The sequence below is a fragment of the Paroedura picta genome, chromosome 8, assembly GCF_049243985.1.
Source record: "Paroedura picta isolate Pp20150507F chromosome 8, Ppicta_v3.0, whole genome shotgun sequence".
Taxonomy (NCBI): Eukaryota; Metazoa; Chordata; class Lepidosauria; order Squamata; family Gekkonidae; genus Paroedura; species Paroedura picta.
In genome coordinates this window covers 37,043,742-37,060,115 of record NC_135376.1, presented here as the reverse complement: position 1 = coordinate 37,060,115, position 16,374 = coordinate 37,043,742, and the positions used below count along the sequence as shown (strand labels likewise).

Below are 16,374 nucleotides of genomic sequence, written 5' to 3'. Positions count from 1 at the left end.
ATTATCATTATGCCTTTCCCTTTTTAACAAAAATATTACTCACTGTCCAATCGATTTGCTGTCTCTTGATGTATTCAGGAACATCTCACTGTCACCTTATACCAATTTTGTTTTGCCTTGAGACTCCAGCTTGGATCATACAGAGCGGGAACGAAGTCCCATTCTTTTGCAAACATTCTGGCATCTCTGGCAGGCCAGTACTACCTACATATCCTGATGTACCATGCCTTGCAAACAGGTAGTGTTTGGTTAAAAGTTTTTTGCAATAACATAAAACCAGTGCAATACATCCCACTAACAACTATAATGTTTAAAAAAAGAAAAATAAAGCAAGCCTGGTTAACATTTCCCGAATGGCCGGATCCCGGTGCAAAGCGGGCTCGCGCGAGGCTCCCTCCCAAGCCGGCTTCGACGTCTCCCGGCGCTGAGCGCGACTCCGGTTGGGCAAAGCAGGGCCAGCGAGGGTTGGGCTCCTGGGCGCAGGCGCAGGAGAAGCGGCAGGGGCGCGCAGGCGTGTTCGGCACGGGGGAGGCGGGGCTAGTTTCAGTCGGCGCGATTCGGCCTTGCGCGCTTCTGGGGCGGGGGGCCGCTCCAGGATCCGGCCCGAGTGGCGCGAGTGCGCGCGGCCGGAGGATGAGCGGCCGCTGAGGCGGAGGGCGGCGTCCCCTCCCCGGTGGGGGAGCCGGGAGGGAGCGAGCGAGCGATGGTGCTGGGCGGCCGGGGGGGCGGAAGCGGCGATGCCTCTGCGGCGAGCCTGTCCCGGCCCGGCCGTCGCCGCCGCCGCAGCCTGGTCCTCGCGCTGCTCCCCGCCCTGCTCCTGCTGCTGCCGCCGCTGCCACCGGCTACGGGCGCCGAAAGCCTGAGGGGGCCGAGCGTGGGTCCCTCCGGGGCCCCCCTTGCCGCCGCCGCCGCGCCCGGCCTGAGTGTCTACATGAGCCAGGAGGAGGTGCGGCGTCTCATCGGTGAGTGGGCAGACGGGGGCCGGAGACCGGCGGTGGCGGGGCGGGCGCGGACCTAATGGGCTCCAGCTGGAGGAAGCCAAGCAGGCCGGGGCTGGGCCGTGGGTTCCGGGGGAGGGGGGTGGCCTCGATCCCCCACGGCCTGCTTTCCTTGCCCTTCTGCACGGTCGGCTTGCCTGGAGCACATTGCATTGGTTCTTGGCGTGGAAAGCATGGAGCACCGGGGGGGGGGGCAGGAGGGGTGTTGGTTTTTGCAGCCCTGCTCCTTTGGGTGGCCCTTCATCTGAGCAAGGGGCTTGCCGGACCTGCCCTCACAACCGCCTAGTGAAAGTTGCTTTTGCAAATGGAAAACTGAGGCCGGCAGACTCGCTTGCCGCAGCCCGCGAGTTGTGGGGGATGGGGTTTGTCCCGGAGTGTTTTGAATTGGTATGTCGATGGGAAACCTAGCGAGCAAATGGGCAAATTTAGGTATAATTTTTCATGCGTCTGTGAATTGGTCATATCATCTTAGAGATGCATAGTCCAAAGCTGCAATAGCAATGAAGGTGGTTGTCTGATGTTGTCGTTTTTTTACACTCAAGGCAGGCAATTTGCCCCTGCAGCTAGAGTGCTATTTAATAGCGAAGTTGGGTCACAGTTTTTTTTTATGGAGTCCCTATTTGGGTGGAGGCTGCGAGGGAACAGATAGATGAACTTGTATTGCTGTTTTTGCATAGGATAACGTAGGATATCAAAGGTGCTGCAGGTGTTCCTCTGCATGCAGAATTGATGCAGTGTTGCTTGGAGGCCCGAGTGTTGGCTGCAATATATTTTGTAGTTCTTATGTTTCCAGTTCATCAGTTGCCCACCACTACTTGTATAACTGCCTATATCTTATTTTGAGCCTTAATTAATTAAAATGCTTAATTTTATGCTAACATTTGGTAAATGTTGAACCTAGCACAAGTGTGCACTTTGTGATTTACACAGGGAGAGAGTTGCTTCTATCCCCCGAGTTATCTTGTGGGAATGACTGGGAATAGTTAATAAAATTAGTTGTGTTCTGGTAAATGCATTTGTATTTGTTTGGAAGACTAATTTATACTTGGGGCCATTCCGCACCAGGATCTATATAGCAAATTGGTTGCGGAACGAAAAAACTCCATTTTAAATAGTGGAATTCGTCGTTGTGCATACCTGGCTTTGTAGTGGAATCCAGTTGCATTTCTATCGTTTCCCACAGGGTTCCGGTCTCGGCAAAAATCGCTAGCCAGAAAGCGACATGGCCGAGCTTTGTCCCGCCCCTGGCCGTCAAGCAGCCAATGGGCGGCTGTTATCATGCTCCCAAAAAGCCCCTTTCCCTTTAAGGAAGGTTTAAAAAAAAACACATGTTGCAACGGAGAGACCCATCTAGCTAGCAGGTGGTGTTTGAGCTGCCGTTTCATCGTTGCCACGCTCCCCCCGAGTGGGGGAAAAAAAATAACCCCCTCGCACGGGTGCGATTTTCGGCCGAAAATACAGTGGAAAATAAAGGGGAAATAAATCAGCAAATGGGGCTGTGTGTTGCTTCGTGCTTGGTGACTTAAAACAGCTCTGGGGAGGGACTGCAGCCAGGGAAGCCTCGCTGGGTAAACGAAGGCTCGCCGGTGCATTGATCTCCTCTCGCTCCGAGAAAAAAAAATGGTGATTGCTTCGCCGGAAGATCAGAGGAGAGAGCTAGGGGGAGGGACTTTGCAGAAACCGCAACAATGGTAACGCACAGAACTTTCCCGCTAGTGTTGCAAGAGTGTAGCTCTTTCCGGAGGGTGAATCCACTTTTTGGGATTTCCCTGAAAGCGCTACAACGAAGCGCTTTTTGCGGATCGGTTTCAGGAGTGTTGCAGATTGTCAACGACATTGTGCATAACAGCAAAACAGTAGCGATTTCAATTTGTAACCATTGTGCTATTATGAATGAGTGCGGAAGACCCCTGGTATTTCCTTCTAAGCTAAAGGTATCTGGTAAAATCACATTTAAAACACATACTGTGAAAACCTCAATGCCACCCCCTCCAATGGCTGCAGCCTTATACTTCATTAAAAGCCCTAGAAATTAAACAGTTTTGAAAGGCCTCCTAAAAATTTCTAAAGACAGCACTCCTCCCTTTCTCAAGGAGTCTGTTTCATAGGGTGAGAGCTATTATTAAACAGGTACATAGCTCTGGTCACTGCTAGGTGACCTTCCTTAAGCCAAGGAACAGCCTGTAGGTGATAGCCTGAAGACTGCAGTTTCCATGCAAGGGAATATGGGAAGAGAATGTCCTGGTTTGTAAAAGGGTCATAATTAGCACCTTGAATTCAACCTGGAAACAAACTGGCAGCTAAATATAGTAGTTTAAAGATGGGTGAGATAGTTCTCCTACCAACTCCTGACAATAATTGGACTGCCATACTCTAAACAAGTTGCAGTTACCATGAAATACATTTCACACACACAACATTTTGCCTTGCTTTGTGAGTCCCGATTTCAAGTTAGGCTTAGTTATACTAAGAAAAGGCCTACTCTCAAGATCTGCTTCTATGGTGGCGATGCAACAAGATGAGACTTGGGCCCGTTGGGTGATGAGGCTGAATACACTCATAGTAGTAGGGAATCAGCTTGCTTTGACTTTTTGAAGATTTCTAGGGTGCAGCAAATTAATATCTTGGACCAATAATATGCAATCTAAAGTTCCAGTGGGCAGCCAGATAAGTGTTTTTTGACTAGAATTGGTTTTGTTTGGAGCTGACCAGTTACTTTGACTTTTAGGTAACTCAAACTGTATGGGCACTGGCCACATGGCTTCTGCAGCACATGGACGGGTCCTTTTTTTAATGCACTGTAATGCACAGAAATTAATATTTGACTTGAAGCTCTATTTTCTGGGTTCTGTTATCTTGGATGTGTTGAAGTTAGTTCAGTTTAGTACATACACACCGAGAAAACTTGTACCAGGCTTGTTCAATGGGAATGGTGCGAGGGGAAATGGCCTTCAAGTGAGAACCGATGACATTCAAGTAAATGTGATGTTTTGGTTCCTTCGTTGAACTTGTGCGAAGAAAAGTGTGCGGTCTTCCTTTACCACAGCTCTGGAGGCAAAGTTACAGCATGCCCTTTGACCTAGTCCTAGACAATTTCAGGCACTGATCTGCTCAGTAGGCAAGAGACTACTTTTTTCAAATGGTCATCCAAATGTCAAGTAGAAGAAGAAGAGTTGGTTCTTACATGCCGCTTTTCTCTACCCGAAGGTAGAGTACATGGCTTTGCTCTGTTTGCTTGCTTGTATGTATAAGGTAAAGGTATCCCCTGTGCAAGCACCGAGTCATGTCTGACCCTTGGGTGTTTTCATGGCAGACTCAATACAGAGTGGCCCTGCCAGTGCATTACCGTTTGTATAGTGATATGTAAACTAGGAATGATAGGAACATTCTTCTACCACAGTTTTACATGTGTTACGTAAAAGCAAGTTTCATTCAAGTGTCAGTATCTGGGACTAAACGGTTCCGTTAACAGTATGTCAAAATATAGTCTAAAGACTATTTTGCTAGGAATCACTGCATTTGAATGGTTATGGCTGGAACTCAAAGAAGCAATAACTGCTTGAGAGCAGTGTATGTATGTAAATATAATTTGTTTTGGTTTTACTACACAAACTTTAAACTCAGCAATAGCATGTCTTCATTAGTGTGGCTTGTCTCTTTGGCAGTCAGTGGCTTAAAACATTTTTTTAAGAAGCCTGTTTTTCTTTTGACTTGAGTTTGTAGATATTTATGTGTTGTGCCCTGTAGTACCTTTTGCCAATAAACAAAGCATAGTTTTCCTGTATTAAAATTTAAATATTTTGGTAGTGAAGTGGTAGTTGGGGGGTGGAAGCAAGTCTTATGTCAACTTTCATAAGGATAGATTCAAATGAGTATCAGTTGAAATTCAGTAGATGCTAGCACTGAAGCATCAGTAGATGCTAGCATATAGTGGTAACGTGAGCTATGGCCCAGTATACTGATGAGAGAAATTTAGAGTTATTGGCTGGAAGACACTGGATGTCGTGCCTGTTTAGATTCACTTCAAAGGAAGGTGTGTTCTTTAGTAAATGCGATGTTAATGTGTTTTGAAAGGATGTGCACCCAGTTAAATGTAAAATCTTTCATGTTTGCTTCCCATCTCCATGTCATAGCCCATAAAGGGAAGCTGCCTCACAAAAGTCCTTTCAGAAATATTAAGCAACATTTTCCTGGAATAATATTTCCGACTTCAAAAATTTAACCCAGTTGCTAACACAATGAGAACCAAATGGTTACAAGAATTGGTCTTAATTTATAGATGCTCTAGAACATACGTAAAATAAAAGGAAAATGACACTAGAGTTGCGTGTGATTGTTTGAAATCATTTAAATGCTTGGAAAACAAAATGCAGCTTTTCAAATTACAGCTTTTCAGAGAGAATTTCTGAAGTTCAAAGAGAAGTCCTATTAAATAAACAAAACTAACTTTCCAATGCTAATTGAGAACTTTTCTGTTTTATGAAACTCTGTCACTAATGCTTGACTACTTTAATTCAAGTACCACTTGAAAAAAAACATATATATATAGGGACGGCTACTAACTGGAAAAATATGGATCAATTCATAAGGTGCTCAGTTCACATACTGTGGGCCATCAAAAATTTGATGCTAAACAAACTGGTTCTGTTTGTGACATGGTAGAATGGTCCCCAGTTTGCTGAAGACACCAAGCTTGCCATGGGCCTCTTGGTGACTCTCCTCTACAGGCCCTCCAAGTTAATTGTGTATTAGATTTATCGGGTTCCAAAGAAGATGAAGGAAAATAACAGCAAAAACAAACAAACAAACAAGGGTCATAGAAGCCTTGAAGAACAGAATCATGAGTCTCAGAAAATCTCTGCAGTAGAAACAGAAGGGGGACAATTTGCAGGCCCAGCAAAACCAGTGCTATGTACCCAGCAAAACTAGTGCTACTGTCAACTCAATTAAACTGTCAACTCAACTCAACCTCTTCCACCTGCTGTTCCTCCTGGCCTCTAGCCTCTGCACTTCTTATGCAGAGTTCACAGTTCCATTGTACAAGTTTTGCATTTCAGAGATCAATGCTGCCTTTTATCCAAGGGTCACAGATACAGGCTAGTTTGCACTCCCTTGCCAGGAGGATGCACCCTCATGAGGATGCCCACTTGCATCCTCTTTGCCAAGGCAAAACAGCCAACCCCTCACTGCCCAGCTCCAGGTCGGCAGCCAGCACTTGGTCCAGCTCTCAAGTCAGAGGAATGATTTGCCCTCGACAGGCCATATGGGTGCATGAAGCATCTTTCATGATGAACAATAAATATCTGTCTTTTGCTCTTGTCTGTGCTTCGGAATGTGTTCTCTTTAAAATATGACATTGTCTTTTTATGGTATGGTGCAAGTCTCCCTTATTCTATGCTTGATTTAATTTATTCTCTCTGGTTTTACTCAGATGCAGAGCACAAAAATGTATATGAATATTAGTTAGAACTTGCTTTGGCAAAACATTGTGCTTCCTCTTAAAATGCAAAGCAAAAAAATGTAGGCCTTGTGATGTGGTTTGCTTTAGGATAAGTAAGATTCAGTAATGAGAAACTACATCTCTGATCCTTACGTTTTCTGCATATGAGCTTGTTTAGTGGAGACTGCGTGTCAAAAGAATTTTAGATAGATCCATTCAGTTGATTTCCGGGACAGATTATTTAAACCAATTGCATGAATTGCTCCTCCCTTACCTACAATAGATTCTTTGAAAATTCTAAATTCTCTTTTTATGTGTTCATAAGAGTTAGTGTGTTCTTTTGTCCTATAGTTATTGTTCCTTCACATATTGCCTTCCTAAAAATAGAGATAGATTTGAGGTATTTAGAATATTTGTAGTCCATGGTTGTGATATATGTTTTTTAAAATGATGCTTAAAATTTTAAAACATAACATAAAATACAGATATTAAAGAGAAAGAAGGGGGGAAGATACACAAAGAAAGAGAAAAGGCTTCTGTTTTTATCTCTTATGAATATAAATCATAAGAATAAAGAATAAACAAATAAAAAATAAAATAAAGAATAAAGTGCTTATTCTTACATTTACAGCCATAAATGACTTGGGGGAACATACAACCGCAGCTCCCCGCACTATCCAGATGGCCAGTTAAGGTCTTCCAAAGCCTTGTTTCCTGCAGCTCCACCTGTCAAGAAAAAATGGGTGGCATCTAGAGAGTGGTATTTCAGTGTAGGCTCCTTGTTTTTGTAATGGTGTCCTCATTCGGAGTCTACTGCTGCCTTGCTATTGAGATACATTTTTTTTCATCAGACCTTTTTGCTGAGGGACTTCACCTTTTTTTTTGGGGGGGGGGTTGTCTTCCTCTAATCTGAGAACTGATTTATGAATATCCTTTTAGGTTGTTATTTTATGCCGTTTTTTTTGTACCTGGCACATTTGTATGGCTTGTTTTATTTTTGATAATGTTGCTGTGTTACGTTTATGATTTTATTGTATTCTTTTTTCTTTTACTCCAGCAAGTTTATGAGGTGGCACATTGCTTTATTTTTTAAAAATATTCCTAAACCCAACCATAATTGACTTGTTTGGTCAATTATGCTGAAAGTCATCTGTAGCTGGATTTCTCACCTATTATTTTCTTTCCTATTTGAAATCATTCCAGGTATTGATGCAGAACTCTATTATGTGAGGAATGATCTTATCAATCACTATGCCTTGTCATTCAATCTCTTGGTACCCAGTGAGACGAGCAGCCTCCATTTCAGTTGGCATGCTAAGGCAAAGGTAAGCATCAACTATCTTTTATTCAGTGTAGGTACACTAAGCCAGAAAAGTCCATTGTGTGTCAGTGTTTGTATCTAATAGGAAAGCTAGAGATAAAACTGCCCCATGGACCAAAGATTATCTTATTTAAGGCAATGTTCTGGCAGGAAATATAGCCATTTTTAAAATGTGGGATTTTTTAAAAAGTCTGATTGCTTCTGTTTGGTAGAATTCTCAAATGAGTAGCTGTGTTGGTCTAAAGTAGCACAATAAAATCGGAGTCCAGGAGCACCTTTAAGACCAACAAAGGTTTATTCAAGGAGTGAGCTCGAAAGCTCACGCCTTGAATAAATCTTTGTTGGTCCTAAAGGTGCTACTGGACTCTGATTTTATTGTGATAAACAGTCAAGCTCTGATTTTCCTGTTTGCAGACATCAGATTTTGAATTAGAAAACTGCCTTTAAATGAAAACATGACAAGTACTGTTGGATCGGTAGACTGTCTAGATCAACATTGTTTCATACAGTGGTTAACCAGTTGCCCTGAAGGACCAGTAAACATGGCACAGAGGCCGAGTTGTTCCCTGACTTACCTTCTACCATTAGACTTCAGGGGGTTACTCCCTTTGGAGATGGAGGTTCTGAATTGGTCAGCTCTTTGGATACTTTTCAGTTTATTCATTCTGAGGATGTGGGCAGGATCCTTGGAAGTTTGAGGCCTATACATGCTTGCTGGACCATTGTCCTACTGCCCTTCCTGGTCATGCCTTGGGACCTATGTGGCTGGAAAGGCAGCAAAGAAATATTTTGAATAAGTATCGTATTTGCCAGCGTATAAGACGACTGGGCGTATAAGACTACTCCCCAACATTTCCACTCAAAATATAGAGTTTGTTACATTACATTACAGTACTATGGGCCATTATGGGCAGCTATGTCTATCCCAACTGAAGTGCACCCGGCGTATAGGACGACCCCCCCACTTGGAGGCATGTTTTTCAGGGGGGGAAAGTAGTCTTATACGCCAGCAAATACGTAAAACAAAATCTGCTGTAAGTGTGGAACCTTGGATTGGGTCAGAGAGGTGCTAAAGACATCCTTAAGAAATGGAGTGATATCTTTAGCCTTGAAACAGGCTGCTGTGAATCTAGTTCTAAAGAAGACTTCTATAACTATTGTTCTGTTCTTGAGGAAGGTGATTGAATGGATGGTGGTGGATGACTTGTGCCAGGAAATGTTCAGTGTGTGACTGTTGATTCTCCTGCAGAATGTGGTTGGGAAGCCTTCCCATTTCCACCCCCTCCAGGTCCATCATTGGCCATTGTTTTTGTTTGTTTGTTTTTTACATAACCATATATCTCCATATCACCTGGGAAATATTTAACAAATTTGAAAAAATATTATCAAAATAAATTCCTGCTGATTCGGGAAACTCCAGGGTTTCATCAAACCCTGGTTGAGATAGGCTGCTGTAGTCAAAGGAGAAACCTGGCTGAGGCAGAGAGAGTGGTTTGAATTCTCTTTAGTGCTTTCAGGTACAAATAGGCTTTTAGTAGGTTGGATTCCCCCCCCCCCCCCCGCAACCACAGTTATCCATGTTATTAACTCACTCTACCCTTATCCCAGCTCCAGAAATTCCAGCTGGTACAGAATGCAGCAGCCAGGTTCCTTACAAGAACACCCTGGATGGCCCACATCCAGCTCACTCTTCAACAGCTGAACTGACTACCAGTTGAACTGCAGATCAGGCTTAAGGTCTTGGTAATTGCCTTCAAGGCCATACGTGGTCTGGGCCTTCCAATCTTGAGGGGCCACCTCTCTTCTTATGCTCCCCCCCCCCAAGAGAACTGCGTTCCATAAACTCCAACAAGCTGGGGTACAGGAGTACAGTCTGTGGGAACATGAATTTATGAAGGAGTTGTTGGGCATTTTAAAAGGATACTTAGGGCTTAGCAACTGCTCCTTATACAGCCACATATCTTTCTCAAAGTTAATTTAAAAATTGGTAAGGTCCTCTGACTTTATGCCATGATCATTTTACTTAGGTGCATAGCTTTAACAGATTTTGAATCTTATTTTATCTAAATTAGGATGCACCTCCATTACTAAGTGTATTTCTTTTTGCTTTATTGTGTCATTTTTTTGCAGATTGAATATAAACTGGGGTTTCAAGTTGATAACCTTCTGGCTATGGATACGCCACATGTAAATATTTCTCTACAAGGAGAAGTCCCTCGTACTCTATCAGGTAAGTAGTGCTTCATTAGCAATTAGATTTTCTTACACTGGGAACACTTAAGCTGACTGTTTCTGAGATGATGAGTACTGATATAGGGAGAATCTGTGAGATGGGCTGCTCCCATATGAGCTCAAGATTTTAATATTACTTTTCTGGTATGGGAAGAAGTCAGACTGTACCTACTCCCACTCTTCAAAGCCTATGGCTGTTATCTTTAGTTACATGTTTGCTGTTGGCTTCAAGGAATTCTGAACGATAGGTTAAGTGTGACTTGTTTTCTTAATATAATCATTATGAAAATGATAGTCCTGGCATTCAAAGAAAGGTTCTTCCTGAAGAACAACTAAGTATGAATAGGAAGAGCAGAGAGCACCAGTGAGCAGTTCTTACTGAAAAGAACAGTGGAATCATGGTTGATTTATACTCATCATGACAGTGATGTGCATCAGATGCCAAACAAATGGTTTTCTTCAGAAGTGACCGTAACTAGGCGTTAGAATAACTGAACTTATACTACACTTTAGATTCAAAGGCTTGAGAAGTGCTGTGCACATGCACACAGAAATTAAGTAAAATAAATAACTTGCAGCAAAGTGAAATACTACTATGAAAATAAAAATGCATGCCAGTTTGCAAGGTTTGATTTCCCATTCATCCAGATGCAGCCATCTGAATGAACTTGGGCTAGTCACAGTCCTGTTAGAACTGTTCTCACTGCAGTTCTGTCCAAGCTCTCTCAGCCTCACTTACCTCAACAAGGTGTCTGTTGTGGGCAGAGGAAGGAAAAGCAATTGTAAGCCACTTTGAAACTCCTTCAGGTAATGAAAAGTGGAGTATAAAACCAACTCTTCTTCATATTTTAGAACCCCATATGGCTTTTCTATTTTCAGTGTTCCGTGTAGAACTTTCTTGCACTGGCAGACTTGATTCTGAAGTTACGGTACTTATGCAGCTCAACATGACAGTAAATGCTTCCAAAAACATCACAGTTTTAAATTTCAAACGGAGGAAAATGTGTTACAAAAGTAAGTAATGTGTTTTATTTTATCCTCCTTTTTAAACCCAGTACATGCTTGCAAATCACTCTGGGCACCTTTCCATCTGCTGGGCTCCTCTGTTTCATCAGCCCTCCAAAGAACCAGATAAAGTGCTGCATTTCCCTAGTGACAAACTGAGGTATTGTGATTCCTGTATGCAATCAGTGCAGAGGAAGGTGTATTGGGGGCTGCTAGTGGTAATGCTTTTATTAAACCTGCTGCATTTGTAATGTGTTTGGGGAATACTTTTCTATTTACTGGAGCAGAATTTCATACTATTTCTTAATCTGGTAGGTACCAGTGGATTCATTAATTTTGAGACTTTCAGGAAGACCCCAAATTAGGGATATGCAGGATATTATATTAGGGATATGCAGGATATTATATTAGGGATATGCAGGATATTATATTATATGAGATATGCAGGATATTATATTAATGCCTACAAGAATCCAGCTTTCATCCCTTGTTTGGAGCTTCGTAAATCTCAGACTTAATTTAGCTTAACTGGGCTTTTTCATCTCTAGTTTCCCATGTTTAGGCATTGCTGTCTTTGGAAGTTAGTACTGAATTAAGTTCTTAAACATCTGTTAGGGCTGGCTTCTCTCTGGTGCTGTAGCTGAAGTTAATGGTTCAACACCAGTTTGTTACTTTTCCTTTGTAGACCCATATTGGACTGTTTCTCAGTTGTCACCTTAGAATAGTTTTTTGTTGTTGAATAAATAGTTACGTAGCTGATGGTCATCCTTCAGTAGAACCTTAGTAACACAACCTGCTTTTTACATTTGCATTACTTCATACTTTTACAAGAAAAGTGATTTTAAAAGACTGTTTTCTTCTCTTGTCATTAGAGCTAGAACTAGAAGTAAAACCACCAGTATCTGACAAAAATAGCAGCAAACCTATTTGTAAGTAAATGTCCTTTTCCTGTAAATATATAGTATTCAATTTTTTCCTGAATTTTCTAAAATGGGGTAAAATTCCTGAAAGCATCAGTGACGTGCAACACATGTTGCATTTTTGTATGTGAATTGAAATTGTGTGACAAGTAAATTGGGTAGAGGATGATGTAGACTGTTTGCTTATTGTTGAAGGCCACATCAAAATAATCTGTGGACCTTTCAAGATAAATAAATTGGCTTGCTCTTTCCTTTTATAGTGGTCATGTTTCAGGATGGGGGGACAGGACTGGGCATTTGGCGGTAAAGTCAGGAACCAGTCTTTAACTAAGTTTGGGTATGCCAAAGACAAAAATGTTGGTATTCCATGCTGTATTTTAAAATCTTGACCTACTAAATCAGGGATTAAAATGCTGATATGGGGAGTGTAAACTTTAAATGAAACTGGGGCCTTACCACGAGGGACTTGGCCAATGAGCCATCCTCCATCAGATATAGTGGCTATAAGATGGGCAGGTTTTTCAATGGCAAGGCTTTAAAGTTTAAAGGAGGTGTTCCCCTGCCTCAACCCTATACTCCAGTGGTCCCCAACCTTTATTAGGCTGGGGACCGGCAGGGCATCGGGCCGCGCCCGCGGGGACCGCGACCGCGCGGGCCACGCCCGCGAGCCGCGCCCGCGGATCGGGCCGCGCGGGCACGGCCCGGCCCTGATTCCCTCTCCCCGCCCGCCCGCAGTAAGAAGCTTCCCGGGCCGCAAGATTGCGGCCTGGGAAGTTTTTTACTGCGGGGGGGGGCGGGGAGAGGGAGCCGTGGCCCGGCGCCATGGCCTTTGCGGCCCGGCGCCGGGCCGCGGCCCACAGGTTGGGGACCACTGCTATACTCCATATGGTTTGGGAATGTCATGTTAGCTGTGCAGTCATGTATGCAAGCCTCTCCCCAGCCCATCTCTCCATTTTAAGGCAGGTGGGTGCTTAAATGGCAAAAGGACCAAGACAGTCCTTGGCATTTCAGCCTGGCTGACATGCTACTGGCTGCTTGAGCACAATGGCAGGCTACCAATAGGCTGCCAGTCTGGACAGATCCTAGCTCCTCCCCCTGTCAGTCTCCATAGAGGTGGGGATGAGCCAACCAGGGACTTAGATTTCTTGCCTACCTCCAGAAGGGGTCCAGACATTGCTCCCTCCCCAGAGAACTTGCAAGTTGAGGGGACTGCTGCCAGTGCTTCCTGACACATTTACTAAACACATTTAAAAGTATCCCATTTTAATGGTATGTCCTAGTTATTTCAACAAATACTTGAATGGGGGGGAAGGGGAATCAAGTCCAAACAATGTCCAAACAAATTGGAGGCTTGGCAGTTTTAATCAAAATAAAATATAGCTGCAGCCTATCATACCTGCCCTACGTTGTGTATATTGAATTTTAAAACAAAGACATGTGAATCAACAAACTAATTTTAGCACATGCAGAATACTGTGCATGATATGCAATTGACATGGTTGCCCATTCATCTATAGCAGGATAATTTTACTGTTCTACAGAGGTTACTGAACACCTCGTTTTCATTGTCACTTTCTGAGGTATCATTTGCTCGTTCCGTCTCAGATTCCAGCATCTCACCATGAGACAGGAGACACGTACTTTAGAATTTTGGCTGTGCAGGTCAAATCAAAACCAAAGCTAATCAGGTGAATTCATGTGTATAACTTGATTTCCCACTCCATATTTACAAATCAGTAAAACATGCATAGTTTTGTGGATAATCTTATGAAAGATTAATTACAAGTTTAAAATTGCCAGACTTGCTAATATTGTATTGGCAATATTTGTTGTTTATATTATGGATTTTATAAAACTATGTATTTAGAAATGGAAACTTTTCTGCCCCATATCCCTTAATTGTGGGCTAAAATATCTTCCTTTGTTGTTTTGAAGTCTTATTACAATAGAATATTCAAGTGAAAAGTTCAAGCTCAATTTGGTGACCCAGTTTTTTCTAGGTTCTTGAAAGATACTGCCTCAGTAAGAAACATTGTTGATTATATAAAACCAATAAAACAGTCGCAACTCCTAATATCCTAAAATAGGGGTAATCAACCTGTGGTCCTCCAGATGTCCATGGACTACAATTCCCATGAGCCCCCTGCCAGCAAACGCTGGCTGGGGGCTCATGGGAATTGTAGTCCATGGACATCTGGAAGACCACAGGTTGACTACCCCTGTCCTAAAACACAAATATGAAATATCGAGTAAAGTACAAATTATTGCTCAACACTTTGCCTATGGAATCAGTGGAGATAAAAAGTGATGGCAAGGCACACTAGACCAGGCTGTGCTGTTTACCAGATTTCACAGTCGGAGGTTTTGGTATGCTTCTTCTTCAAGGAAGGCCACTGATAAGATTGAAAGAGTTTCTGCTGAAGACAAGCCTAATCAGATAGCAGAACTGATATACTTGATGAAACAGATCATCCAGAATATGTGGTAAAGAAATCAGAAATGTGCATTTAGATAGTAGAATTATATCGTGATGATTAGCTCCCATTGTCTTGCCTGATGTTCTACATTAGGAACTAACTGAGTCATATTAACATACTTCATGAGATACGATGAAAACAGTTATGCCAAGCAAGGTCCTGTTTACCTTGTGGCAATATACCAACTCAGATGTTGTATCAATTTGAAAAAGTTCCTTTTATGCACTGCATAAATTCAACCAAGTAGATGCAGATCAAGAATAGGATTAGACAGTGACCTAGGCAAAAAAGGGGTGGTGGGATGGGCACACAAAGAAAGCAGTAGCTCTATCCAAATGCCTCCTTTTATACAGTTAAGAAATTATGCAATTAAACTTTTGATATAAAGGTATATAGACAGCATGTGCATGAAAATTCCAAATAAAATATTCAACTTTATATATTTTAGTCACTCTGCTTTTCAAATTAAAAGTCCAAGAACTAAAATTTCAGCTTGGGAGCCAACATTTATGGAATTGCATACCTTCAAAACTATGTTAATCTTGTTCCCAAGGTTTATCCTCAAACTAACTTTGATAAACATTCCCAGTTTTATTTCCCCCCAGGTGTACTAGGCATTTATTTGAATATTTCATCCTCCTTTTATACTAGTACCAAAAAATGAAAAGGGGGGGAGACATCTAGGTATCACTGTATCTAGATGCTACAGTGTTTTGTCTCTAGATTTACTAGTAATTGGGTTCAGTAGTTTAAAAATAATCCTGCCACTGCCTTTTTCCTTTGCCATGTTTTTGCATTATGAATTAAAGTATAATAATGCTAGCATAATATGAAAAGGGGAGAACAAGTTTATTCCTTCCACAGTTGTATATAAAATTCATTGAAACGGGCAAATGTTATTTCCATTTTGTTGCAGTAATACTTTACACTTCAATTTCAGTTGATCCTGTAAATGCAGCTCCCACCACTTCTACTCGTGTGTTTTATATCAGTGTAGGAGTTTGCTGTGCAGTCATATTCCTGGTAGCAATAATACTAGCTGTTTTGCATCTTCACAGTATGAAGAGAATAGAATTGGAAGACAGGTAAAGAACAAAGCATGGATCTGTATTTTCTTACATTATATTTATTGGCTTTGCTATATGCCTCGCAAGAGAGTTGTGGCAGTGTGGATATTGAGAACTTAAAATGTTTCCATTGCTATCTTGTTTTTCTTAAGACTCCTAGATCGTGCCATGTAATGCTTTTTTAGTTACCTAAATTGACAGGTTATTTTGACTCGGAGCGAAGAAGCAGTCATAACGGACCCCAGCTAACATTCCTTTGTAAGGAGAGCTGGTTCTTCTTGGTATCCTCCCCAGGCTTGTACACTTCTATGAATATTTTCTTAACCATCTCACTAACTATCAGGTTAGGAGCCCATATAGCATGAAGGTGGAACTTCACTGAGCAGGGGATACATGCTAAGTAGAAACATGTTCTCTTTTCATGAGGAGTAATTAGAAATCCTATTTGGGGCAGGTAGTTCTTTAATGCTTCATGCATTCCTTTACTGAGTTCTATCATGTCAAGTGACAGATGATGCCTGATGGAATTCCCCACTGAGAGCTTGCATCTATTACCTCATTGAAATTCTGCCATAATTAAAATGTGTTCAATATTTAACAGCACATTCAACTTTGATGGTGGCAGTGTCAAAAATAAATCTTTGGGTTTATTTAGACATTTCTGTAGGTTAAGAGCTTTAACATGTCAAAGTGATGTGGATTCAGGTTATATGTAGGTTATATGTAGTATATACTGGAGGTAGGAGACATCACATGCAAGATTTCATATTTCCAATATACTTCTGGGAAGTATTTTAAAATGCTTTAAAATTCCATCCGTTTTAATGGGAAAGTTTGCTGTTCTTCAAATTCCAGTTACCTCTTTCATTTAAATAAATCTCGGATAGCACTTCACCTTTGCAGTTTCAGACTGC

The 16,374-nt window shown here is 42.1% G+C and overlaps 1 protein-coding gene across 4 annotated transcripts in view; it reads left to right on the top strand.

Annotated features, from left to right (window-relative positions):
• The first annotated feature begins 538 nt into the window (after positions 1–538).
• Positions 539–16,374, top strand: part of RYK (receptor like tyrosine kinase) — a 29,843-nt gene continuing 14,007 nt past the window's right edge. For 2 of the 4 annotated variants that reach the window (XM_077349103.1, XM_077349101.1), the window contains exons 1-6: positions 539–962; positions 7,642–7,763; positions 9,890–9,989; positions 10,871–11,005; positions 11,869–11,925; positions 15,334–15,478. In XM_077349103.1, coding sequence (XP_077205218.1) covers positions 704–962; positions 7,642–7,763; positions 9,890–9,989; positions 10,871–11,005; positions 11,869–11,925; positions 15,334–15,478 — 818 coding nt within the window. In that variant the 5' untranslated portion in view covers positions 539–703. Of the gene's footprint in view, positions 963–7,641; positions 7,764–9,889; positions 9,990–10,870; positions 11,006–11,868; positions 11,926–15,309; positions 15,479–16,374 lie in introns of all 4 variants that reach the window. The other 2 variants (XM_077349100.1, XM_077349099.1) reach the window with 1 other exon arrangement.